Raw genomic sequence first — 25,773 nt, 5'->3', positions numbered from 1 at the left:
ATACTAAGAAAACTATGCTACACTGAGAAGCCGGTGATTGGCTGTACATTAGTTAAGGCCCTCCTGCTCGGCTGCTCCCCATTCCAGAAAAATACAGCACTCATTTTTTGAGATTAAAGGAATATGTTCAAAATGCTTCAAACTGTTCAAACTTTACAGAAGTTAATGAATTGTGATGGTACATATACTGGGTATATATTCTTGGGGCCACTGAAAGGAATCAAGTGAGGTCATAGTTGATTCTTCACAAACTTTTTGATTATGTAATTTGACAGGATCATGTTTAACGCAAAATAAACTAATCTCCACGTTCCTATTAATTTGCCATTCAGTTCAAAGTTTCTTCATCTATTGTATAACCCATACTGTACAATATGGTTTTTTTTCCCATTTTACAGGTACGCCATTTGTACTACAGGACATGTCATAAACTCTTCAAGTACATCACACCTGATAAAGGTAATTAGTTGTTTAATATAATAAAATAAATTGTTAGGGGTTTTACACCCCTCGATAATTTGTGTCTATTTTTGTATTTTTCTCAAAAACTAATAACACACTGGTAACAAAAGTTATGTATATTGTAGGGGCAAGGAATCATTACTACACTGGCATTTCAGTGACCCAAGACAAGCGGTTTGTTATTTATGATAAGAAATAAAGTACCGCTAGGATGTACCTCATTTCCTATCATATATACTGAACCGCTTGTCGTAATTCGCTGAAATTTCAGTGCAGTAATTGGAATCCTTGCCCCAATAATATACATAACTTTTGTTACTAGTGTGTTATTAGTTTGTGAGAAAATGCAAAAATAGTCAAATTTACCACAGGGTGTAGTACCCCTTAAACTCCATAATGCATGTCAGACATAAAGTGTAATTATTTCAACTGTGGATCAATGTGCTAATGATTGATGATCATGCAGTGATTGCCTTTTGAGGAGAATGAGAGCAATCACTCTCTACTGCTCTCCTTATAGAAGAGTGATTTTAGCTCTCCTTAGTTGACCATGCTCTCCTTACATTCCATTGTAATTGCTCTAAACAGCTCTCCGTGAAGGCTCCAGAGTCTGCAAATTCAAAAAGACAGTCCTAAATTAAAGTTTTAGTGTGATTATTTTTGTCATTGTAGACTTGACAAAATTGTAGTGTCATCTGATATTATGGTAGCTTGATTTGTGCCGGTTAGGAACATTGTTGCCACAATTAGATTAAATGGTAAACAAATCCATATTTTAACTTATTGAAGATGTCATCGGTTATGACGGTCACCAGTATGTTTGCGACCAAAATATCATTATCAGGTCCAATTATAATGTGTTCGGGAAAAAGCTGGAAGTGCTAATTGTAATGCTGGCTAATAACCACTACAGCAGATTGAACCCATCGTGGGACATGTTTCAAACAAGTTCAGGCTACCGGGCGATCATGCATATCACGCTATGCATAAACTTGCAGATGATTGACCGGCAGCCTGGATTTGTTGGAAAAATCTGCGATAATCCTTGAAGTTTGAACAAAAAAAAAACATGGTCATGACGCTTATTTCTGAGCGGCAAATAAATCTTATAACTATTTCATTTTTTTTTTTTTTATTATGTGTTTTTTACAGATCAAAGTAAAACAGCAAATGAACTCTATGCACTAATTAACTATGGGGAGCTTCGTAAGAAAATCAAAGGCGCGATTGACGCAAGAACTGGACAAAAACTCAATGAACTTGTTAAAAAAGGGTATGTTATATTTGAGTACATGTACTATGTCAAAGGTCGTTTGGAGACCAACTTAGGAAGAGTCAAGTTGTGTCAACCCTGCCGCAGATAGCTACTTCCTCTTCGACTCCTTTGCCAATCACAGAAACTTCAAAAAATGACTTCACAAATTTATTGCTGATGTGAAAGGTCACATTACGTACGAGTCAAAAGTCATTTGGAGAGGTCAACTTTTTTCTTCCAAATGACATCGTTATCAAACCAATCAACTGGTGGCACAACCGTGGCCATTACCCAACTACATAGATTAGCAAATTTATATGGCAGGGACACATATTATGCATTTTATAATTACCGTATTCATTCTAATAAGCGCTCAGGGCGCTTAACAAAGTCATTATGGGTGGGCGCTTATTTTTTACATGGTTTACCTAATTTTAACCTAACAGGCGTTTATTAGAGACAAATTTATGTACGTTATAAAAGGTTCCTGAGACGTTCTAGTAGCTTTTCTGATGCAGAAAATATATTACATGTTTACACAGGACTTCTATTTCCCCAGCTATTTCACTCTATCAACGTCTATCCGTCACTTTAACATTAATGGTACCCTTTTTCCTTTAGCAAATTGAAAATACCCTGGGTGGGCGCTTATTGGGGCATGGGCGCTTATTGGAACGAATACGGTACTTGAGCTACATTTGTTCAGCACACTATTTGTGGCTGTGTTTGCATGTATGGGTAAGCCTGGAAGTAAAGTTACGTACCAGATCTATATCTAAAGCAAACTTGGTCATTTTGAAATATCAAGAGCCAAAGGTCATTTTTAAGTCAACAATATTGTAATGCAATATTGTAAATAACAATTTCCTGTATTCATAATAAATAATGCTTGATTTGTTGTTTGTTTGTACAGGTCAACAACTATCCGTTATCAGCAACGGAACACAAGATTAAGAACTCCAACATGTAAAGCACTGAAACAACTCAGAGCAGGAGATGGTAAGAATAACTGCATGGGGCACTTAAACAGATCTGTCAAATTTTTAGAGGGGTACTAACTCGGGAATTATTATATTTGGTACATCAATTACGTATGAGATGGTTTGGAAATGTTTACAAAAATGGGTCTCATTACTTTGTCCAATTACTGTTAAATGTCCTATGGGGCCTTTTATTCAAATTAATGAAAAAGGTTAACAAATTTAACCCTAACATTTCCAAACATCAAAAAACCTCAATGCACAAAACAATTGCAAGCACTAGTATTCCAAGTGTCAGCATGCAAACATACATGTATATATAATGGGAAAAGAAAGCTTGGCCATGTAGCCAAGGTACACCCCTATGGTGCACTATCCCCTGCCATGTGTTTGGCACCTGTGACTGTGTGAGGTCAGTGGTTCAAAACCGCACCGAAAAAACAACTTTACTCTTCTTCTTTCTTCCTTCCTTCTTCCCTTCTTCCTTGCCATAAAGCACCTGGGGTATTAGGGTTAGTAAACTGCCAGATGTTAAATAGCTCAGCTGCCCGCAACTTCCCCAACTCGGTTTAGTCTTTGAATGACTCCTTAGCTCAAATAGCATAACCTCTCTTCATATGTAACTTGTTGTTAATTACAGAGGAAGAGGTTGTGAAACCTTTGAAGCTGCCACCAAGGGTGTTGTTGGAATTGATACCCAAAAACAACGCAGCATGGACTACTGTGCAAGGTGTGGCACACAATCCAAGAGTAAGGTAAGAAGAATGCAAATGTGTGTTAATATGCAAAACCCTTACGACTCTGCACACTTTGCAGAAAACCAGTGATCAGTATTGATTACTCAAGACACCATTATTTTACTGTTTGGGAATTCAGCGTCTATATGCAGACCCCTAATAGGTCTGCATCTAGTAAACCATCACATCCAGGATCAACCCATTGGAAGTTTTTGCATCGGTAAACCGAGACAAAATGCATTTAGTTCCTTGCCCAGGGAAATTTCAAGCTAACTCACTTCTTTAACTGGGATGGTTTTTGATGTGTCAGCTTGAACCTTGCATATAATATTATATAATTATATGCAGGGATGTCAGTTTTCAGGCAATTGCCTGATTTCAGGCTTTTTGCTACCTTATTTATTTTCAGCCCATTTTGAGGCTTTATAGCCCAAATCCACACGCTTTTTGTTTTGAGTTTTGCTAAGTCTCTTAAAAGATGCAAGGAATACCCATTCCTGGATATGTGATCGTGATTACATAATTTTGTGGTGTATACCGGGCATTTTGTGGCTAGTACTGCATATCAATTTTATACTGCATATTTTTAAACAAAAACAAAATGCTATACAATTTTCATGTCAGTTTTTGCAATGAGAAAGATACCGAAATTAATCAAGTCCGTCACTTAAAATCTGAAAATGATATGTGATGCGATCAAGAAAAATGAGTCGGATGTCGGGAATATTGATTTTGAGATAGAGACAATAAGAGTATTTAACATCCTTTGTATTTTATTGTTTTGAGCAATACTAAAATATTGCCATATATATCTGGAATCGTAAGTCTAAATTATTATGACAGTGTTTTCCTGCAAAATTAAGCACAGAGAATGGCTCATGTAATGAAATTGAAAAGTTAATTTTGATTTTGATCAACCTCAGACTCATTTAGCTTGATCGCATCACATATTTTGACTGAAGTATGCACTGCGTGTATTCTACAAGACTTCCCATGTGGAACAAAATGTTTCCAGAGATACTGTTACAATATGACAACAAAATAATTCTGTATATTTGTGTGTTTTACTATTGATATTTTACCCTATTAGAATGGTGGTACCTCTTCGCAAGGAGCTTGGTAGTCTTCTGAATATGCTGTCGGAGAAGTGGACTCCACACAGAATCAAACTTGTATCCTTATTGAAATGAGAAATGAGAAAGTAGAATAGGGTTAAGAATATCGAGGAGAAATGAAGGATTAAAAAGACAGGAATGAACCAATTCCACATGGTTGCACCAGTTTAGCATCATATTGGGTTATCCCAGTTGAAATCCATACACCTGGTATGGAAGACATGACCTTTTCTTCCGCACAGGGAAGTTTGAATTTCAAATGGGATTACCAGAATGGATGACTCCATTTGAAACCTACATATCCTGTGTGGGAGATTAAGGTCATGCTTAAATTTGGCTTAATCATCATTTTTTGTCTCGCCTGAATGTTCAGGGAGAGACTTAGTAATCACTATGGTGTGTGTGTGTCCGTGTGTGTGTGCGCGTTTGTAAATGCCTCCAACTGTGGAGGTGTGTGTGTCTTGTCACATTCACACTGTGGAGTCTGCTAACAACCGTGGAGCTCCACAGTTGAAGATAAGCTCAAAAATGGGGTTTTTGGGCCATAGAGGGGTATACCACCTGTCATTTTCTGATTAGAGCAACCTCCACAGTATGGCGGTTGCTGTGAGATTTGTGTAAAAAAATCTCCCCAGTTTGAATGTGGGTGTGTGAATCTCCCCAGTTGGAATATACACACACCTCCACACTTGGCGGCATTTACAAGAGGGGGGGGTGTGTGCGTGTGTGTGTTCGGAAAAAGCTTGTGAACGCGTTATCTTGAGAACCGTAAGTGCTATGATGATGAAACTTTATAGGGGTAGCATGACCAAAGGGTGTCGACCTGATTAGATTTTGAGCGCAAAATATGGTAATTAAGTACCTAATTTGCATAATTTATGCGTAATAAGCAAAATACCTTGTGAACAGATTATCTGGAGATCCGTATGGGGTACAGTGACGTATGTTGGTGGTGAGTATCGTGGCCGGATGTTCTCGACCTGATTAGATTTTCAGCGCAAAATATGCTAATTAAGTACCTAATTTGCATAATTTATGCGTATTTGATGCGTATCAAGCAAAAAACCCTTGTGAACAGCTTATCTGGAGATCCGTATGGGGTACAGTGACGTAACTTGGTGGGGAGAAGCGCCAGAGGTTCTCGACCTGATTAGATTTTGAGCGTAAAATATGGTAATTAAGTACCTAATTTGCATAATATATGCGTAATAAGCCAAATACCTTGTGAACAGATTATCTGGAGATCCGTATGGGGTACAGTGACGTAACTTGGTGGGGAGTTGCGTGGCCAGAGGTACTCAACCTGATTAGATTTTCATGAGGTCAAAGGTCCCATACAAGGTCAAAGGTCAACTGAGGTCACCAAATCTTTTAATAATTAATTTTAACTGTGCATCACATATCCCAATAACAGCTTGATCGGTCATGTAATTACGGAAATATGACGACTTTAAGATAGTCGCTTTTTGTAAAGTATAGCAAAGTAGCACTTTCAATGAGTGATAACTCGTAAAGGAAGCATCTTTCTGTTTTGATTTATTTGATGAAATAGTTCTTTGGTATTGCCAAATTTGATTTTTCAGCGCAACATACTTTATCCAATTTCGTGAGGTCAAAGGTCAGATACAAGGTCAACTGAGGTCACCAAATCTTTTAATAATTAATTTTCAACTGTGCATCACATATCCCAATAACAGTTTGATCGGTCATGTAATTAAGGAAATATGACGACTTAAAGATAGTCGCTTTCCATGTAAAGTATAGCAAAGTAGCACTTTCAATGAGTGATAACTCGTAAAGGAAGCATCTTTCTGTTTTGATTTATTACTTTGATGAAATAGTTCTTTGGTTTTGCCAAATTTTGGAAGGTCATTACGGGTCATCCGAGGTCACTCAGGGTCATCTGAGGTCAAGTTATTAAAAACTCGTATGGGCATGAAACTTGATGGGTACAGTCAACATTTCAAGGCAAATTTTTGGAAGTTCATTTTGGGGTCACCAGGGGTCATCTGAGGTCAAATTAGTAAAAACTGTCGTATGGGCATGAAAATTGGTGGGTACAGTCATCATTTAAAGCCAAATTTTTGGAAGGTCATTTTGGGGTCACCAGGGTCATCTGAGGTCAAATTAGTAAAACTGTCGTATGGACATGAAACTTGGTGGGTACAGTCAACATTTCAAGCCAAATTTTTGGAAGGTCATTTCGGGGTCATCTGAGGTCAAATTAGTAAAAACTGTTGGATGGACATGAAACTTGGTGGGTACAGTCAACATTTAAAGCCAAATTTTTGGAAGGTCATTTTGAGGTTACCAGGGGTCATCTGAGGTCAAATTAGTAAGAACTGTCGTATGGTCATGCAACTTGGTGGGTACAGTCAACATTTAAAACCAAATATTTGGAAGGTAGTTTCGAGTCACCAGGGGTCATCTGAGGACAAATTAGTAAAAACTCGTATGGGCATGAAACTTGATGGGTACAGTCAACATTTAAAGCCAAATTTTTGGAAGGTCATTTCGAGGCCACCAGAGGTCATCTGAGGTCAAATTAGTAAAAACTGTCGTATGGGCATGAAACTTAGCACGAGGGGTACAGTCAACATTTAGAGCCAAAATTTTAGAAGGTCATTTCAGGGCCACCAGGGGTCATCTGAGGTCATATTAGTAAAAACTGTTGCATGGGCATGAAACTTGGTGGGTACAGTTAGCATCGGCCAGATAAAGCAGGCGAGACTCGTGGTTCGAGAACCGCCTTTTTATTTCCAAGGGGTCAGTGGCACAAAGACGTAACTCCATTTTGGCCATTCTGAGAAAAATGAGTTTTAAGATAATGGTCCACATTGACTTCTGTAGTAAAGTCTATGTTTCACTGGCCATTGATTTCAATGGGGTGCTTAATGGAATTACTTTTGTGTTTATTGGAAAGTGCTCTTGTTTCTGAACATTTTGACATCAAAATCTCATTTTTGCAAAAATTGATTATGACACTATGATTTTTGGCCCCCACATATATGTGGGGCTTATTTATCATCCAGATGGTTGTTTGTTCCCTTGTTTGTTTGTTTCTTTCTTTCTTTCTTTCTTTGTTTGTCCGGGCGGAAGCAAATTCATTAATCCGCTCTCCAGCTTAAACGCTATCACCGATCAACTTCAAACTTGGTACGGAGGTAGGGTATGGTGGCCTCATGTGCTGTATAGTTTTGTGTTGCATTATTTGCATATTTATGAATATTAATGAGCTCATTAGCATATTTTGCCTACATTGTCCTTAATCCACTCTGCAGCACAAACACAATCACAGATTAATTTCATTATTATGTTTTCAGGGTTATTAGGAGTTAAGAAAGCCTAATAATGATAATATTGGATGGCTTATTTCGCATATATCGGATATATGTTATGGTATCATGCTCAGCCATCCAATATTATATTAGGGATGACCAATGAACCATCAACTTGATTAGAACACTCCCATAGACATGCAGGGAGCTCAACTGTGCACTGCTTGCACACACATTTCTAAATTGATCTCATTCTTTTATTTTTCAATATTTTTCTGTAAAATTTGGGGAAGTTACTGCCAATTATATTTTGTAACTATCTTGCAAATTACAGCAACATAACATATTTTGTTTTTCTGTAAGTGCTAGTCAAAATTGGTCCATCGCCACAGTGCGCTTAATTGCCAGTGGCTGAGTTTAGCACTGCTCAAGAATGGCACAAAATATTCAAATCAGTAAGATCAGGTGATAAACGTGGCCTACTGAGCTGTAATTTGGCAGAGTTGCCAGTAATACCTCTATCATACCCTCTGTAAAAAGGTTAAAAAATTAAACAAGTAGATCTCGAGGGACAATTTAAATTACCAGCTTCCCTTTGGAATTTTTATATTCCTTTCAAATCATGATAAGAAGACACCTTTCTGAACATAAATGTGAAGTTTCGTGCTCATTCGATGTATTGTTCACCTGATCTTAACCCTAAACGTTTTCTTATATTTAGGCCTATAACATCTACAACTTGCTGCTGGCTATACCTTGTTTAGGACTTTCAAAAGAAGTACCTGAATGTGCAACCATAACTGTTTCAAAATAGCCCGCGATAGTCATGCAGGTAACTCCGAGGTCAAGCATTGAATTGGTTTGAACAAAGATACTCATAATGTATTGAGTGCTACTTTGGTTTGAATGAGGAATACTACAGGAATACACATGAGCATGATGAGGATAATCTCTTTTGTTGTGAATGAGTCAATGACCTTCAAAACTTAAGATTTTGTTTACATACACCTACTAATTGGTCATATTAACCCAATAACATTGAAATTCTTGGTTGTGAAAAAAAGTTCACCTACTTAGTGCAATTTTGATTTTGTGCCATATCGGCTATCTTGGATGATTTTTGGCAAATGTCCTCTAAATGCATGATTTCAATGCCTTGGTTTGAAAAAATAAGTTATGCCAGTGACTAGTTAAGTGCCATTTCATAAGAAACCCCCTTGATACTTTCACAATATGCTTGTTTCATGTTTGCAAATATGTTAAAATAAAGAAATATATAAAGGTAAATATATGCTTATGCCAATTTTGCTCCCCAACTGCTATTTTTGGACCTTGTCATTTTATTTCGCTCCAATGACCGGTCAGAATGGGAAACTTTGATAATTCATAATTGAAAAGTTTTTGACCGATTTTGACCATTTAACCACCAAAATACTTCTGTTGATTAGTTCTACTCAGAAAACAATCTTTTGTAGCAATAGGGTCAACATGAAATTTTGATGGTTATCCCTAATTATATCAAACTTGGTACGGTGATAGTATATGGTTGCCTCATGTGCTGTATACTTTTGTGTCGCATTATTTGCATATTTATGAATATTAATGAGCTCATTAGCATATTTTGCCTACATTGTCGTTAATCCACTCTGCAGCTTAAATGCAACCACCGGTTAACTTCAAACTTGCTACGGTGATAGTCTATGGTGGCCTCACGTGCGGTATATTGTTGTGTCATGTTATTTGCATATTTATGAATATTAATGAGCTTATTTGCATATTTGGCCTACATTGTCATTAATCCACTCTGCAGCTTTAACGCAATCACCGATCAACTTCATTATTATGTCTTCAGAATCTGGGCTCCTATACTTTGTACATAACCTGGCTGTCTGATAAATTTGTGTATCGGTCCCCTGGAGCTACAGGGTTTTTGTGTATCGGTCTGTAACCTCTTCATAGAGTGCACAGTTCATATACTTGATCACATTTTTGACCAAAAATCACATTTTTGACCAAAAATCACTTTTTTGACCCAAAATTACATTTTTGACCCAAATTCACACATTTGACCAAACACATTTCTGAAAAGAAATCACATTTTTAAGCAAAATCAGGTTTTGACCAAAAATCATGTTTTTTACTAAAAATCATGTTTTTGACCCAAAAAAGATTCTGAAGACATAATAATGATAAAATTGGATGGATATTTTCGCATGATACCTGAATTTATCGATCTCGCTAGAGTTTTCAAATATCACGCTCGACTTCGTCTCGCGTGATATTTGAAAACTCTAGCTCGACCGATAAATTCAGGTATCACGCTCAATCCATCCAATTTTATATCAAACTTGGTATTGTGATAGTATATGGTGGCCTCATGTGGTGTATAGTTTTGTGGGGGCCACCTTAATTACGAACCGCGTAATTCTAGTTTTACAATGTGTGTGGTGAGAGTCAGTTTAAAGATGATGTGCATCTAAAGGTCATTTGCTAGTATTGCTAAAACCTATTTCAGTAATAATCATCTGCTTTTATTGTCTAGTGTGACATGCATGCATGTATGTACATTAGCATTGTTTTGCTAAAACCGTTTGTTGTGTGTATATACACTATGGTCAGGCAGGCATTTAATGGTTACAAATTTTGCACAATTATGAAAGTACCTGTGTATACTTTAGAATGACCTTGCTGCAGACGAAAAGGTCAATTTGAATATTATGTCAAAGTCAGTCAATTTCCTTAACCATACGTCTTTGCGTGTAGCTCCAGTCCATGAGACCAGCATCCAGTGACGATCTACCCCAGGTGAAACTCCAAACAGTCAAAGGAACAAAAATCACACCATATGATCAACTCAAGGGTTTCTACATTCATGATAAGAGTCGAGTCCCTTTCTACGTAGGTCTAGTCGACCCACGTATCAAAGCAGCGTGTAGTAATCGTAAAGGAGCTGTTAGCAAAGCTGCTTCGGCTATGGAACGAATGACAAGCCCTGTGGAAAGTGACACCATGCTTGCTAAGCAACACGATGCAAAGAGTCCAGGAAGTCCAATAGAAACCGAAGCCTCTGTTGCTAATCAGCAAGATCCTCACAGTGAGATGGATTTTGTAGATAGAACTACCAGTCCGAGCCTTCAGACCCGAGAATGGCTAGAAGAACCTTCCGCGGAAGGCGATATAGACTTGGCCCTGCCAACAGAGTTCACCCCGATATCAATGACTGAAATCACAGATAATTTCTCCGTCCCCAGCAACCAAATGGATCACACTCGCATTGAGGTTTCTAACCACAGGAGGAAAATATGGGAGGAGGAGGAGTCGGCAGAAATGGGAAATGGCAATAATGTGGTAGATAATGTTGAACAGTATTTGAGTTCTCCTGACAAAGATTTGGGTAGTGATGGGGAAAAGAGCAGCGTACCGGAGCAAAGCAAGGATGAAAGAATCCAAGCCGGAGTTACGAAGGAGAATGTTGGCGATATGGCAATCACTGATGTGTATCTTATGGTATGTCAATGTTGTTTAATGTTTATTAAGCGATGAGGTAAAAGCATCTCTTAATGTTTATGTTGAAAGAGCATTTCGCAGGGATGTGATTCTTAAGGATTTGATTTCAGGATTTTCAGCCTATTTTAGGGGTACTTTTGCCCAATTTGTTACGCTCCTTTTCAGGATTTTCTACTGCTTTCAGGATATTTCACAAACTTTGAATCACACCCCTGATTTAGATATGAAATAATTCATATATATATATTGGGACCACATGTATAAGATATCACTGCTGAAGGTAAAGGACCTGGCCAAGCTTGTGTTCATGGCAAAAATATCTTTGTTTGAATGGGCTGAAAAAATGATTTAAAAAAATGGTTATTCAACTCTGTATTAAACAGCAGTGAGGCCAAAAAGAAAAATAGTTTACTTGTCCATAGACTTTTGATTGATGGGTTGATCAGCAGAAATATGCAAGTTTTTGTTTTTTCGGTCAGTTGAGGACAAGCACACCATCTTTTTTTGCTGATTAACTAACATCAGGAAAGGTATAAATTATAAAGCTCAAATTAAATTATTTTAATATATATGCTTTACATGACTGACAGGAATGGTATATAGATCATGTTTCATTTTCCCATAAAAATTGAACGTTTTGCAGAAATCTCGGTCTGCTAAGTTGTTTGAACATTTAGAATCATCATTGTCCTATTTTTATTATTTTCAGCTTGGGATGCCAAAAGTAGTGAAACTTGCCTATGACTTTGTCCATGCTGCAAGCAGTCAACCTAAAGCCAGATTACTGGATAGGCTGACACACCTTGCCAAAACAGAGTTTAGAGATCTCATCAAACCAGTACAGGTAAGAAGAACTGACATGAGGAAAATTCATATTATTATATTTGTCAAAAAGCAGAGTCATTTTTTATGCCGAGTTTAAAATGGTCATGGTCCTGGGGCCAGCTGTCACTCAGACCTGTTACTCAGAAGGTCCGCTATTCAGAATTCTGAATGGCGGGCTTGTTTTCATTTAAAATGACCCGGTAACCAGAAGACCCGCTAATCAGAAAACCCATTAATCAGAAGGCCCACTACTCAGAAAGTATTTTCTGAGTAGCGGACCTTCTGATTAACGGGTCCTTTGCAGAATCACACCCTCTATTGAGACAATCCGCCACTTAGAAAACCCAGTTCTTAGGGTTAGGGCTAACTCAGTTCTCACTGTTGGTAACCCACCCTTTCTAAAGCGTTGAGTAGCAGGTCTTCTGGGTAACAGATAAAAAACCAAAAAATACAACAAAAAGCCCACTATTCAGAAAGTCCGTTATTCAGAAGGTCCGCTTCTGAATAATGGATTTTCGGAATAGTGGGTCTTCTGAGTGACGGGCTGCACCCATGGTCCTGAATAGGCTAAGATACTGATGTAATGTGACTAAATATGATTGACTAACCGCCTGTTTATATGGACATTATGTGAACTATTATCTGCTCATTTCATATGCCCACTAGTGCCACCTGAGTGAGCATAAGACATCATACATTCTGTATTCGGACTATCGTTCGACAAGTAGAATCAATTTCTTGGCATCATTAGAAATTTAGTACATTAGAAAACATGAATGACATTGAATTATGCTTATCTTTCTTACAGATGGTGTCTGTAGGAGTGGCAACTTCCCCAACACGTTTACACATCCCGCCCCGCAATGCAGAAACGCCTCCATCCAAATCGAATGTCCCCAACCAAGGAAAGAGTCCGATCCCAAATCGGGCTACTATGTCGAGAGGGAGGAACACAATTGTTACACCCAAATCAAGCAGGGCTAATGCACCCATCATTGTGTCCCCTGCCACTGCTGCTGCGGCTGTAGCTAAGGCTTGCGAGGCAAGGGGTGTTGCTAATGGGCCTCAAACAAGGCGTGATAAAGCCATCTTCTTAGCACCTAAACCAGTGGCGCCGAGACGGATAACACCGACTCCAGCTAATGGTGTAGGCGAGGCAGAAAGACTGTTTAAAGCTCAGTTGGAATCTTTACAGGTTAGTAGTGTGTTTATGCACAATATTACATTTTGTAACATTTCTTTGCATGACAATGTGGGAAATATTTACCGTATTTGACACCCAGGTCGCTTTCGGGGTTCACATGTACATAATCAATATTATTAAAGATTAGTGCATCTGAAGGCATCCATAATCTAAGCTGGAAAGTTAAGATGGTTGGTAATTTTATGTCGACTTTGGACAGGAAGTTGATGTACAGGTGCATGGAAAAGGCGACGCTTAGACACTTGCAAACTTACTAGGGAGGGAGCTAATTAGGTCGAATACGGTATGTGCGCTGTTCATGTTAACCAAATTTGATGACTTGGTGGGTCAAGTGTGTTACATGATGCATGTTTTGAATGTGTTCATTCCAATAGGTTGTTTCTCATACATGTTTTGCACCATATTATGTGAAGAAACCATTTGGAATAAAAACTAAACTCTGTGAAACGATGATGTAACATTGTATTCACAGAAAATAAACCCATTGGAGAAAAAAATATAGAGTATTGCCCTAGTATGTAAAAACAAGAGAGGCACACAAAAATTTTCTCTGCAAAAATATCAGTAGCAAACTGATGTAATGTGATAACACCACTACAAATTTGGTATTAGTAATACAGAATTCTTATGAGTAAATATATTTTTGTGCTAATTATATGGGAAACATGTAGCGATGTCCAACTATGCTGCAATTTTATGATTATTAACTCTGGGATTCTTTTACATGTTCTAACAGAGAAGTGACTGGCAGCTTCCCAAAAGGCAGGCTCGGAAACCCAGAGGACGTCGTCCACTTGTCGTTCAAGTAAGTTACAAACTTACAACATGTGAACAAAAAATTCAATCTCCACTTGAAGTATAAATTAATCTGATTCCATTTTCTTTCTTCTTGAAATATACAAAATTTTGATAACAATTCCCAAATATAATTTTGGTTGTATGTATATGGCATTTCAATGTGACATTTGTGCATGATGGTCAGTAAGATGGACTGATTAGAAGTTGATTATTCCACCTATCATTTAAAAAATTCCCATTCATTACAGTGTGCAGATATCAGGACAACTGATTGTGTAAAACTTGAAGACTTATGTCTTGCACTTATATATATAAACTTTATGTAATCTTGAAATGAACTTGAATTAAAAATATTGAGGCTTATTTTATATTTCCCCCCAACAGAGAACTTTGTTACCAAGGCCGCAATCAGATGATATCCGTCATATGATGACCATGTCAATAGTGTCCAACTCATCCCGTGCCAGTACCGGTCAATTCATGCCCATGAAAATAGTAACACCAGCTGGCCCAGAGTCGCCACAACAACAGCAACAAAGCCAGGAACCAGCTGTGATAAGTAACCCATCTTCACCAATGCCCATAGCACCAAGTAAGTACAATATCAGCTTCAAATCCTCATTGGGCTATTCCATTTGAAATCCACACTACCCCTGTGGAAGATTTTGGAAACATGTTCCACAGAGGGAGTATGAATTTCAAATGGAATTAGTACATTAGGCAGCTCCATTTAAATTTCATACACCCTCAAAGAAAGATTCAACCTGAATCTTCCACAGAGGGAGGGTGAGTTTCAAATGGAGCAGCCTACTGTGTTCATTCCATTTGAAATTCACACTCCCCCTGTGGCAGATATTTCCAAAATCTTCCACAGGGGTAGTGTGGATTTTAAATGGAATAGCCCATTTGGGTGTACAGTTTAATTCCCTAGGGCTGATCCAGCTTTGGTGTTGAAGAAAATTATTGGAATAAGAATATGTTGGCGAAATTGCTGAATTGTATTCTGTTGGTAGGAATGTTATCATAACTTTGTCAACCTTCATCTGAACACTGTAGTGAAAGATGAGCACTGGTTGTGATAAATGGGAAGTTAACAGAATTGTGGGTACTCCTTCATCAGTCACCATAGGCCATTTAATAAAAGGTACTGAATTTAATGCCCACATGACCCATGGGCGCCGCCATACCAAGACCACCAAGTGATCAGTAGATGTGCTTCAATGCTAAGAGATAGGAATTTTTCAGACAAATATCATCAAAATTGCTAAAAATGTATAAGGCAACTTAATTACACATTGGGGGATTCTGCTTTTTTAGTATGTTTTCAAGAACTAAGTTTTGATCGACGGAAAAAAAAGTTATTGACGGAAACTCTTACAATAATACTACAAAGTTGCAAAAAATGACAAATTTGCTAGAAAATTTGGACATGCATCCCGCTTTTCCAATTGAAATACACAGGAAGACCACCCGCTGTGCCAAAGGTCACTTTTCCAGACATCCTGTCTAGAAGCTATAATGTCAGCACCCATCTGGTCACGTGGGCATTAAATTAAGTGCCATTATTCAAATACCCTAAGATGACTGTTCATGTAATTATACATGGAATTAGGGTTAGAGTTAGCTTGCACAAAATACCGTGGGCGTTACATTTTCCCAAGGGGGAGGGGGCGTTTATTCAAGGTCAATTTTAGAACGATAATTCCTGTTAAAATCATTAGGTAAACTAAAAACACACGCTAAAATGACGAACTATGAACTAGAAACACTGACTTCTGGCTCACTTCCGGGTTTCTGATCCAGATTTTCGCCAATTATTGACACTATTATAAATCGACCATGTGCGCAACTTGGTAAGCTTACTACACAAGATAGCATGGAAATATCGGCATTTTTGAAACATCTTGGTTGAAAAAAGTGGTGGGGGGCATTTATTTGAGGGGGGGGCGACTATTTGACGAAATACGGTAATTACATGAAGGATCAATCAAAATTTTGAAAAAAAATTGCAACTTGTACAATGCTGTGCAGTTTGTTAATCTTCTAAATTCTGCTCCAGAAAATATTAATCCCATGGACAAAAGAGATAACAAAAACTCCAAACAGTCAAAGTCTCAGCATCGCCCGATAATGAGTGCCGTTTGTTCTATGCAATGTGACAGGCGAAACCATGTATTTTTGCTGTCTTTTGCGTAAACACAAAGACACGCAGTGATTGTTAGACACGGCACAATCAAACGATCAGACCTCATGAATATGCGAGAATTCACAGCATACAATGCACGGGGACTTTAACTGTTGATACACTTCTAGTGCCCGTTTCTATTCATCGTTATGTATTCTTCTCCCGTGCATTATTTTCGCGAACTACCCTTCACAGCCCAAATTATATAAACCTGCACGCTAAACAATGCATTATCTAAAACCTGCACGCTAAACAATAGATTCTAGATAATACGTGCACGCTCAAATACTAGAAATACTACTTTCACATAACCATAAAGTAGAGTTAGGTGGCGCTTTAGACACAGAGATCACATAACTATATAATTGTCTGTTCGATATATATACCAACAAAAAAGTACGAATATACATTCTGTGGTGTTAAAATGGTATAGTTACAAACGGTGTTCTATAATAGTGTACAATTATCGAATAAGGTGCAACTCGCTAGACTTGAGTCCAGTCCTCGTTTACGGAGTTTAGGATTAGGGTTTAGGGTTGGGATAGGGCAGTCTTGTAATAAGACTAGTAGAGTTGCACCCTTGCAAATATCATTGTCATAAATTATGATTAATGACCTCAAATAAATCAAACATCAAATGAGAATAATCGAGCTTCTATTAATTAAAAAGGGCCAAAAACAGGTGGATCATAATTATACAAGATGACACCATTGCAAAATATTCAGCATTTTACAAATGAAATACATGTAGGCCTATATTTAAAATAACATAGCCGGGCCCGGGAAACACACACTAGCGCATAATATCATGATCATGCTTTATAATACCATAGGCCTTCAAACACATGTGTTTGAAGGCCTATGATAATACTGAACAAATGGTTAAATCCCAATGTCGTGTGTTTTAATATAAGTAGTTCAAATTATAGAGCTATAAAGTCCAGTTGATATTCACCGTAGTACTAGTCTGACATCTAAATCGATCGTTTCCAACTGGTTCAGTGCTCTCTGTGTTCGAAACCACAATATTAAATGATCACAACATAAAGTCAAGTATGACGTATGGCGCAATCGATACCATTGATTACAGGGATTGATTTTCTTTACCAGTTAAATGCTACGTAGCTGGTCAATGTCCTGACGGTGTTTTTAAAATGTAAGATATTTTCCTAATATTAAAACTAATATAATGAATGCAGCAATTAATATTGCCTATTGTTTTAATAGGCCTACACTCAAAAGTGTATGACGGATAATGTATCGTGCAAATGCATTCGTCAAGATAATTGCACTTGCCATGGAGTTATTGCATTTAGCTTTCGAGCCTATCGGCTCTCAAGCTAAATGCAATAACTCCACGGCGCTGCAATGCGATTATCTTGACGTAATGCATTGCACTCAGTTCATTATCCTTATCATAAATAGTCTGTGGTTAATCCTTTGTGTCAAACCTGAGAGAATGAACAAAATCTCTTCACTCAAATGTAAAGTTTTATTAGTCCAGGAAAGTAATGTACATTATAAATGTTGAGTTGTGAACACTTCTTCCTTCCATGATGAGATAATTTTAATAACTTTCTGGTCTTTACGTTTTCATCTTTTGTTGATATAGATAACATAGTGGTGACATCACTTGTAGCATCAACTCCAAAGAGCACAGCAAACTCAGGTACCAATGGTATCGACCTAAACTCTCCTGTAGCCAGCCCTCTTGGCTCTATTTTTATATCCAGTCCAGTAGCAAGTCCAGTAACAGTGGAAGTCCTGTCACCAGGCACTGCTTTGTCACCAGTGGCGCTGTCACCAATGCCACAATCCCCATCGGCACTGTCACCAGCAGCGGCGCTATCACCTGTTGCTATTGAAGTTAGCAATGCTGGCAGTCCATTAGCTCTGGTAAGTAAGCTACGGTACTCTATGTGTCTGATGAATTATCACCAGGCACTGCTTTGTCACCAATGCCACAATCCCCAGCGGCACTGTCACCAGCAGCGGCACTGTCACCTGTTGCTATTGAAGCTAGCAATGCTGGCAGTCCATTAGCTCTGGTAAGTAAGCTACAGTACTCTATGATGTGTCTGATGAATTTGAATGTCGATTCAGAGAAGAGCCCATCATAATTAGACCTTATGGTTCTAGAGATATGGCCATGTTAGTGTTGCTCAGAACAATAGAATACAAAAAAAGTTGAATACTATTGGCTATATCTTAAAATCAATATTCCGGCATCCGAATCATTTTGCTCGATCACATCACATTGGTTTATTTTATTATAACAGTTTTCTTACTTTTTCCATTAATTTTACAGACCACAGTGTCAACATTGGTAACCAACTCTATGACACAGAATGCCCTGATAACAGATCCCTTACTGTCAACGCCTCCACCTGCTCCAAAACTTATCAACACCTCGACACTCTGCACACCGAGTCCTCTACTCAACAAGTCCACAGGGGCTGCGGCACCGTCACTCACCATATCCCCTCCAAACATCTCATCCTTATTGGATATTTCGTTGCCGTCAGCAGAGAGTGCAAGTTCTGTAGGCACAGATTCATTGATAGACTCTTTAGGACTCACCGGTAAGTTCTTATATTAAAATGTGTAAATACAATGTTCTGCAAATAAGGAGTCCCTTAAGTGTCTGATGAAAGCTAAAGAAATAACATATCGTCACCTTGTTACAATAATTTTTTGTGATTTTGATTTGAGATTTGAGTACAAAAATGGTTTAAGCATACACTTAAACATATTTATTCACCAATCTTTGCCAAAGAATAAATGATACTGAGATGAATTAAAAGGAATAATCAGAAATGAATAGGATGATAATGTAACTTGAACCATATTTTGCACTTGTTCTCAAAATTACAAAAAATGACTTAGGGAATTAACGTAGCAGGGTGTTGATATGCGCTAAGACCTAATAATATCATAGGCCCCCTTAAAATCATAATGGAAGAAAAAATTGGGCAATAATTGCCCTGTGCATCTGTCCAAATAGGGTACAATTGCAAAATTTTGTACGCTTTGTACGCATTGGCCCCTCACATAGCAGAAAACACATTTGTGGTTAAAATAGTCTGAAATTGAAATTGTTCGCACATGTCCTGTAAAATAGGACCAAAATATGCTCGCCCTGACCGCCCCTAAATTGTAATGCTTCCGCCGCCACTGAATAATATGGTTAAATACAGCCCTTGAATTAAGGATCTGAAGGGGCACGGCAACTTATTTAGGGCAAGTTGATAATTGCCTTGGATTTTCACTGAAAAGGCAAGGCAGCACAGCAGTTTGTAATATTTCAAGAGGGCATCATGGCAACTGTTGAAAATTTGAGAAGGGCAGGGCTGGGGCACCGACGGCAACTTCATTAGAGGGCACGGCAAGTGACTGCCTTGGGTAAAGGACATATTTTGAGGGCATTACGGCAGTGCAGCAAAATGCCATGGGTGCCGTGGGTTAATTCGAGGGCTGGTTAAATACAACATAGTTTGAAGTGATTATAATTTAGGATTTCCTTCTATCGATACAGTTGGGAAGGGCAATCATGTGATACCAAAACATACAAGATGTGCTGGTAGATCACCAGCAGGAATATGAATAATCTCTATGTTCAAAGAAATATAATTACATCTTATCATGTGCCTATAAAACATTATTTCTTGTATTTTGTGCAGGTTTTGGTAATGCTGCAACAACGGATTCAACTGGTTTTTGTCAGCCCCCATCCAGTAGCCCTCCATCACCTCCGAGGGCATCTGGTAGCAACACCCCTCCTCTCACCATGACCAGCCCATCATCATCACCATTCAAATTATCATCACTTGGACCGGATAACCAGTGGCTTAATGGAGAGGTAGGTCTCGCTATATAAATGCAGATGTGATATAGTTTTTCTGAATTCATGTCGTTATTTTTCCCGCATATTTTTTGTGTTGTATTTATTTTGAGGCATTTTGGCCTAATTTTAAGATTTTTCCCCAGTTTTTTGTAACTGTTGTGTTTCTCATTGAAATTAATTCTCATCCCTGTATATACCGTAACCACTCGGGTATAAGCCCACCCCCCTAGGTGGCAGATTTCACTTCAAAAATGGGGGTGGGCTTATAACTGGGGACGGGCTAGTGCTTGAATTTAAAAAATAAGAACAATCACCCCCATTTTTATATGCCCAAAGGTACCAGTAATTTCTATATTTATTTCTATTCTGTCAATTTCTTAAAATTATAAGTGTGGAATATTAATTATCAACTGAATTTTTTTATATTTGTTCGTAACATGCTTAAGAACTTGGCCAAAATTTAGTACTGGGCTTATACCTGAGTGCACTCTTGTTCTCATAATGATTTGAAAAATAGGGGTGGGCTTATAGCGAAGTTGGGCTTATACCGGGTGGTTACGGTATTACAGCACGGATTAGTGTAGTGGTCTTCTCAGTCGCTTCTCGCCAATGCGGCCGGGTTCAATTCCCTTGTGTTGCCACATGTGAGTTTGGTTGCCGATCCATGCTTGTCTTGGCAGGTGTTTCTCCGTGTGCTCCAGTTTTCCTTTCGGCATCTAAAATCAGACCTATTCCCATTATAGTCCGGTCATATTTGGTTGCCATCCCTTGAATTTAGTAGCCTCTGAGCACTATTGTGCTCTGCTTGGCTTCGGCCAAACATTATAAATGTAAATATATGACCCAAAAGGAGGTTTATGGGGATAAAAGGGTTACAAAATTGAGATGACAATATGCTGGTACAATTTAGTTATTTTTTATAATGGCAGTGTATTGTGTAAGGTTTCCCTGACAAAACAACCATGATAGATTTATACTGTGGTGCTTAGGTGGTAGGGTGTCATTTATTCATATCGTCAGTCGCAACACATAGTAGCGTAGAGTGATTTTTCAAACTTTCCGTTTCACATAGTGGCGTACAGGTTAAGAGCTAGCTATTATCCTATAATAATAATTTTTTATTTACTATTAAAGATACAGTGTAATCGGGCCACTGAGAGATAACAATGGGCGAGTATCGACTCAGTTACTAGTAGCATATCCTTCAAAAATGTTTTGCTCGGAGACGTATTTTGTCCTTCAGGTACGCCACTATGTGTTTTGCGACCGACAATATTATACTCTCAGAAAAGCCACATGTACAAATACTGACCTCATCATTGCCCATTGTTGTGTGTCTTCATTAGGCTGCAGATATTTCATTCAGCAGTATCTTAGCCAACTTGGAGTCTCCAGAGAAGAAGGATAAACCCAGCAGTACCAGCCTGAACACACCATTAGTGGCTTCCTCCTCACCGCCTCGTCGTCTTAGTAGCCCACCACCTACCTGCCCTAGTCCAGGGCATAACTTCATGGAAAACTCAAGAGATTCAAGCCTTCTTGGCAAAGACGTGAGTAGGATAATGATTGGGGTCGTTCATTTTATTACCATAGTTAGAGAGGTTGTTTCTTAAAATGATGTTTACATTGTATGGCGCATCGGATAATACATATGAAAAAATGAATGGAAGTTTTCTGCTTTACATCAAAGTTAAACAAATGAGTGAATTAATTCTTGTTAACCACACCAGAGTTGTTTGGAAATGTTCCATAGGAACAAAAACCAAATATTTGTCAGAATAAAGTTGACTCTCCCAAGATTGTTTCAGAGGGACCAGGTAAGAAACTGGTGATTAGAGATGTTATTTCATTTCAAGCACCAATTGTAGAAAGTATTTATAGATTTATGACAGCCTGTTTTGACACAGATTAACTAATTCAAATAGCAAGATTGGCATTGAAAATTAAGCCATTATTTATGTTAAATCACTTGATTTACATGACTGGCCTTTATATATAATGTTGTCTTTTTAGATACTGATTTTGACTTTCAGATGAGTAGAGATTTGGACTGAGGTATATCAACAACAAACTATATGAACGTAATGTTCATCATTCAAAATTTTAAAAAAAAGCCAGAAATTGTGAGCTAATAATGGCAACCATTTGCTATGAGAAATAAACATTTTAAAGAGGAAGCTCTACCAGAGCAGTTCTTCTGGGGTGAAAACCAGCCTGGTTATCAAATTAATCAGTGACAAGGTTATCTCTCAATTGGTCAGGTGCTAATTGATGTTTCAATTGCATCAATAAGCACCTGTCATATTCAGAAATAACCTTGTCATTGATTAATTTGATAACCAGGCAGGTTTGGTTCATCCCAGAAGAACTGTTCTGGCAGGGCTTCCTCGTTAAGACATGTTGTCCCAACTAGAGGGTCACAAGCTCAAACAAAACATTGGGTCCCAAGAAAACCCAGGATTAAGGTGGGATTTAAGAGACCCAAATCAGGTAACGAGGCCATGTTCCAAAAATGGTTGGGAACCTTTGATCTAAGGGGAATGTTGTTTTAACTGTTTCTGTAAGTTTGCATCAAAATCGTTATTGTTTACTTGTGTTCACAGGTTGATAGTCATCTTTTCCAGTGCATGATGAATGAAAACAGCATTGACTATGTAGCCAAATTTGCAGATCTTGCAGCACACATATCGGCCTCAACAGAACCACCAAAGAGCTAGACAGGTAGATGCGGATAATGCAAGGGAAGGAGATACATCAGTGGTGTTGCTTCCAAGCGTGTGTGGTATGCTAGTAGGTTGCACCCGGGCACTTGTGGCCCTCTGCAAGCAGATGTAACAATGGATACCGGTTAATACTGGGAACGACTACTTGTCCGGTATATCCTGGTTGCCGAGTATCCGAGTAGGTCATGCGACTCATGTAAGTGGGCACAGGCGTTGTAATAGATATTTCTCTTTTTCTGTATCGGTCAGCGTTCCAGAATTATCAATCAAGTGTCATGAGCTGGTGACATTTTGACATCTTCTGGAGAATGAGCCGTGAATATTCAAGTGTATAATGAACACTCATTGGTAAGTGTATAGGTACAACTATTGCTACTTTGTATTATTACTGTATTCATGGCACTTGTCTGATGTGGAAGAAAATGTGGTAAAGGTAGCAGGTGTTAAATTGTGTTAATTGGTGCTGAGTTCACTTGATGCTGCAGTGGAAGTCACTTCACTAGTTCATATTTTGTAGTTTGCAAATGAAAGTGTATTGCAAAATGTGTGTATTTGAAAAAAGATGAGATGAGAAGAAAAGAAAAATGGTGACAACATTCATTATCACAAAATGTTTCTTATGTAGAACATGAATAAGGCCAAAAGTTGATCACAAATTTTATTTTCATTGAGATTGGTGAAGGAATGGAAAAAAAATCTTTGACCATGTAGGAAGCCCAGGACCTCATGAGTATTGTAGAACTATTTACCAACTTCACTGTCAAGGAAACCCATGTTGAATTAGTAAAATATCATTTCACCTTGTCACTCGAGAAAGGGAGAAATGTGATTGTTAGCTCTGATGCTACTATGTTCATTGCTAGTTAGTTGGTTCGACTGCAGGTGTAGTGAGGTTCTAGTCTCCACCGCCGCTGGTTTGATTTCACACAAACCTTCCGCCAATGGTTATCAAGAGCTCCTTCTGATAGGCAACAGTCTTTCCTGCACATCCTCAAGCACAACTTGTAGCAAGGCTGTCAATAGGTTATGATAATCAGTTGGCTACTTGATATTCATTAGTCCTCATCATAGTCACATGGAGTTGACCTCTGTCAAACTCGGACATTCACAAGAGTTCTAACTATTTTTGAAAGATGCTTATAGCCATCAGAAACGGCACTATAATTACAATTGGTCAACAGTTTCTGTGGAGAGGAAGGGGAAACGAACTAGGGGCTGGGGAGACTACTGAGGTCCTGGGTTAAAATTCTGGATCAAAGAGGATTTTGTTCACTCCTTGACCAAATCTTAACTTTAGCATTTTGAATTGATAACCGTCCAAAATTGTTTTGACTGTTGGAGCCTTTAATAGTGTTCTTTATCCCTTTATACAACACTGAGAGTGTTTCCCAGTGCAGCATTTGATTTTACACATTGACACCAACACATCAGTTCATGTGCAGCTATGCATGGATCAAATGTGATAATGGCAGAGTCTCAAGAAAGAAGAAAATCATGAGACTCTTTGATTCAGGGCCATTCTTAAGATGTCGGAAACATTACCAAGCTTGTTGCCCCACTCTGTTGTAAACTGATAGATATGCAGTGTGTGCCTGTTGATAAACTTTGGTCAGTAACCTTAAGCCTGAACATGATTATTTTAGAACATGGTCAGTAACAAGATGATAAAGTTTGTGATACCCCAAAGAATGGCTTTCAGGTTGATGGACATGTACTTAATAAATTGTACTGCTAAGTAAAGATCGTATTGAACATTACATTATTTGCTACAGTGTACTTTCAGAATTTGTAAAATGGGAATGTGTGTTACTGGTTTTTGACAGTATGTGGAGAGTAAGGGGGTTGTTAAAGTTTTGTATGTGTGTAACTCCATAGGGTGAAATTGCAACTCAAAATGATCTGAAGTTTGTTTTATGTGAAATTACTTGGAAAGTTAACCAGCTGATAGTCTAACTCAAGGAGTGAGTAAAATATATAGAGGTTGATGTATATACACTGAAGTCTACGCAAACAAGGTGATTTGATTAGTGCATGTATGCTTTGAGTACTTGCTGAATCCAGTAAACAGCTGAGCACTATCTTTCAAAGATCTAAATCCTTACCCGACAACTGGTCTGTTTAAAATTTTGAATTGGAGTGTCCAAATTTTGTTTGTTTCCCCTGTTTTTTGTATCATACCAGAATATGTGTGAAGTCCATAAAGTGGAAGTGTATTTTCACATATTCACTAAAATGTGCTTATCTGAAGCCAAAGCTGCACAATCATTCTGCCAAAATGTCTCAATATTATGGCTGAACATGGTCTGAAATGAGAGTTTTAAGAAACGTTTGTTTCCTAGAATGCAGTTTTTGTCTTTTGTTAGTAATACCATGCAGGAAACTGGAATGATAATTAACTTGGACAACTAGTATTCCGTATTGTTTATATAAATGCTCCTCCTTTAATAACGCTCCTTTGACAAAACTGCAAACATTTCCATGCCATTTTGACTGAGCTTAAAACTTGCATCAGTCATCAGTCATGTCAGTGAAGACTGCTAGCGGTCTTCACTGACATGACTGATGCCAGTTTTAAGCTTACTTAGTCAAAATGGCATGGAAATGTTTGCAGTTTTGTCAATTTTTCAATGAAAAAATTGAAGGGAGCGTTTTTTAAAGGAGGAGCGTTTATTAGAAGTTGACCAGCAAGAACTCATTCTGACAAGCAGGGTCTTGTCTAACTTATTATTGCATCCAGTCATTCTTTGTTCTTTGTACAAGGACTTGTTAGTTTACCTTAAAGAGGAACAAGCACATCTGGAATAATGAACTACATAATTGAGTTATGTGGCCCAGGGCATGTCAGTCCAGACACCACCTA

The 25,773-nt window shown here is 38.1% G+C and overlaps 1 protein-coding gene across 3 annotated transcripts in view; it reads left to right on the top strand.

Moving 5' to 3' along the window:
* Positions 1-25,355, top strand: part of LOC140160708 (protein cramped-like) — a 32,359-nt gene extending 7,004 nt beyond the window's left edge. For all 3 annotated transcript variants that reach the window (XM_072183996.1, XM_072183998.1, XM_072183997.1), the window contains exons 5-19: positions 399-459; positions 1,615-1,735; positions 2,631-2,716; positions 3,338-3,452; positions 4,525-4,606; positions 10,591-11,334; positions 12,044-12,178; positions 12,968-13,354; positions 14,100-14,168; positions 14,546-14,753; positions 17,959-18,242; positions 18,655-18,928; positions 20,027-20,205; positions 21,537-21,740; positions 22,794-25,355. In XM_072183996.1, coding sequence (XP_072040097.1) covers positions 399-459; positions 1,615-1,735; positions 2,631-2,716; positions 3,338-3,452; positions 4,525-4,606; positions 10,591-11,334; positions 12,044-12,178; positions 12,968-13,354; positions 14,100-14,168; positions 14,546-14,753; positions 17,959-18,242; positions 18,655-18,928; positions 20,027-20,205; positions 21,537-21,740; positions 22,794-22,907 — 3,063 coding nt within the window. In that variant the 3' untranslated portion in view covers positions 22,908-25,355. The remainder of the gene's footprint in view (positions 1-398; positions 460-1,614; positions 1,736-2,630; positions 2,717-3,337; positions 3,453-4,524; positions 4,607-10,590; positions 11,335-12,043; positions 12,179-12,967; positions 13,355-14,099; positions 14,169-14,545; positions 14,754-17,958; positions 18,243-18,654; positions 18,929-20,026; positions 20,206-21,536; positions 21,741-22,793) is intronic.
* Positions 25,356-25,773: the final 418 nt, after the last annotated feature.

Source organism: Amphiura filiformis, chromosome 9, assembly GCF_039555335.1.
Source record: "Amphiura filiformis chromosome 9, Afil_fr2py, whole genome shotgun sequence".
NCBI lineage: Eukaryota > Metazoa > Echinodermata > Ophiuroidea > Amphilepidida > Amphiuridae > Amphiura > Amphiura filiformis.
The sequence above is the reverse complement of the archived record's forward strand: the minus strand, read 5'-3'. Positions and strand labels throughout refer to the sequence as shown.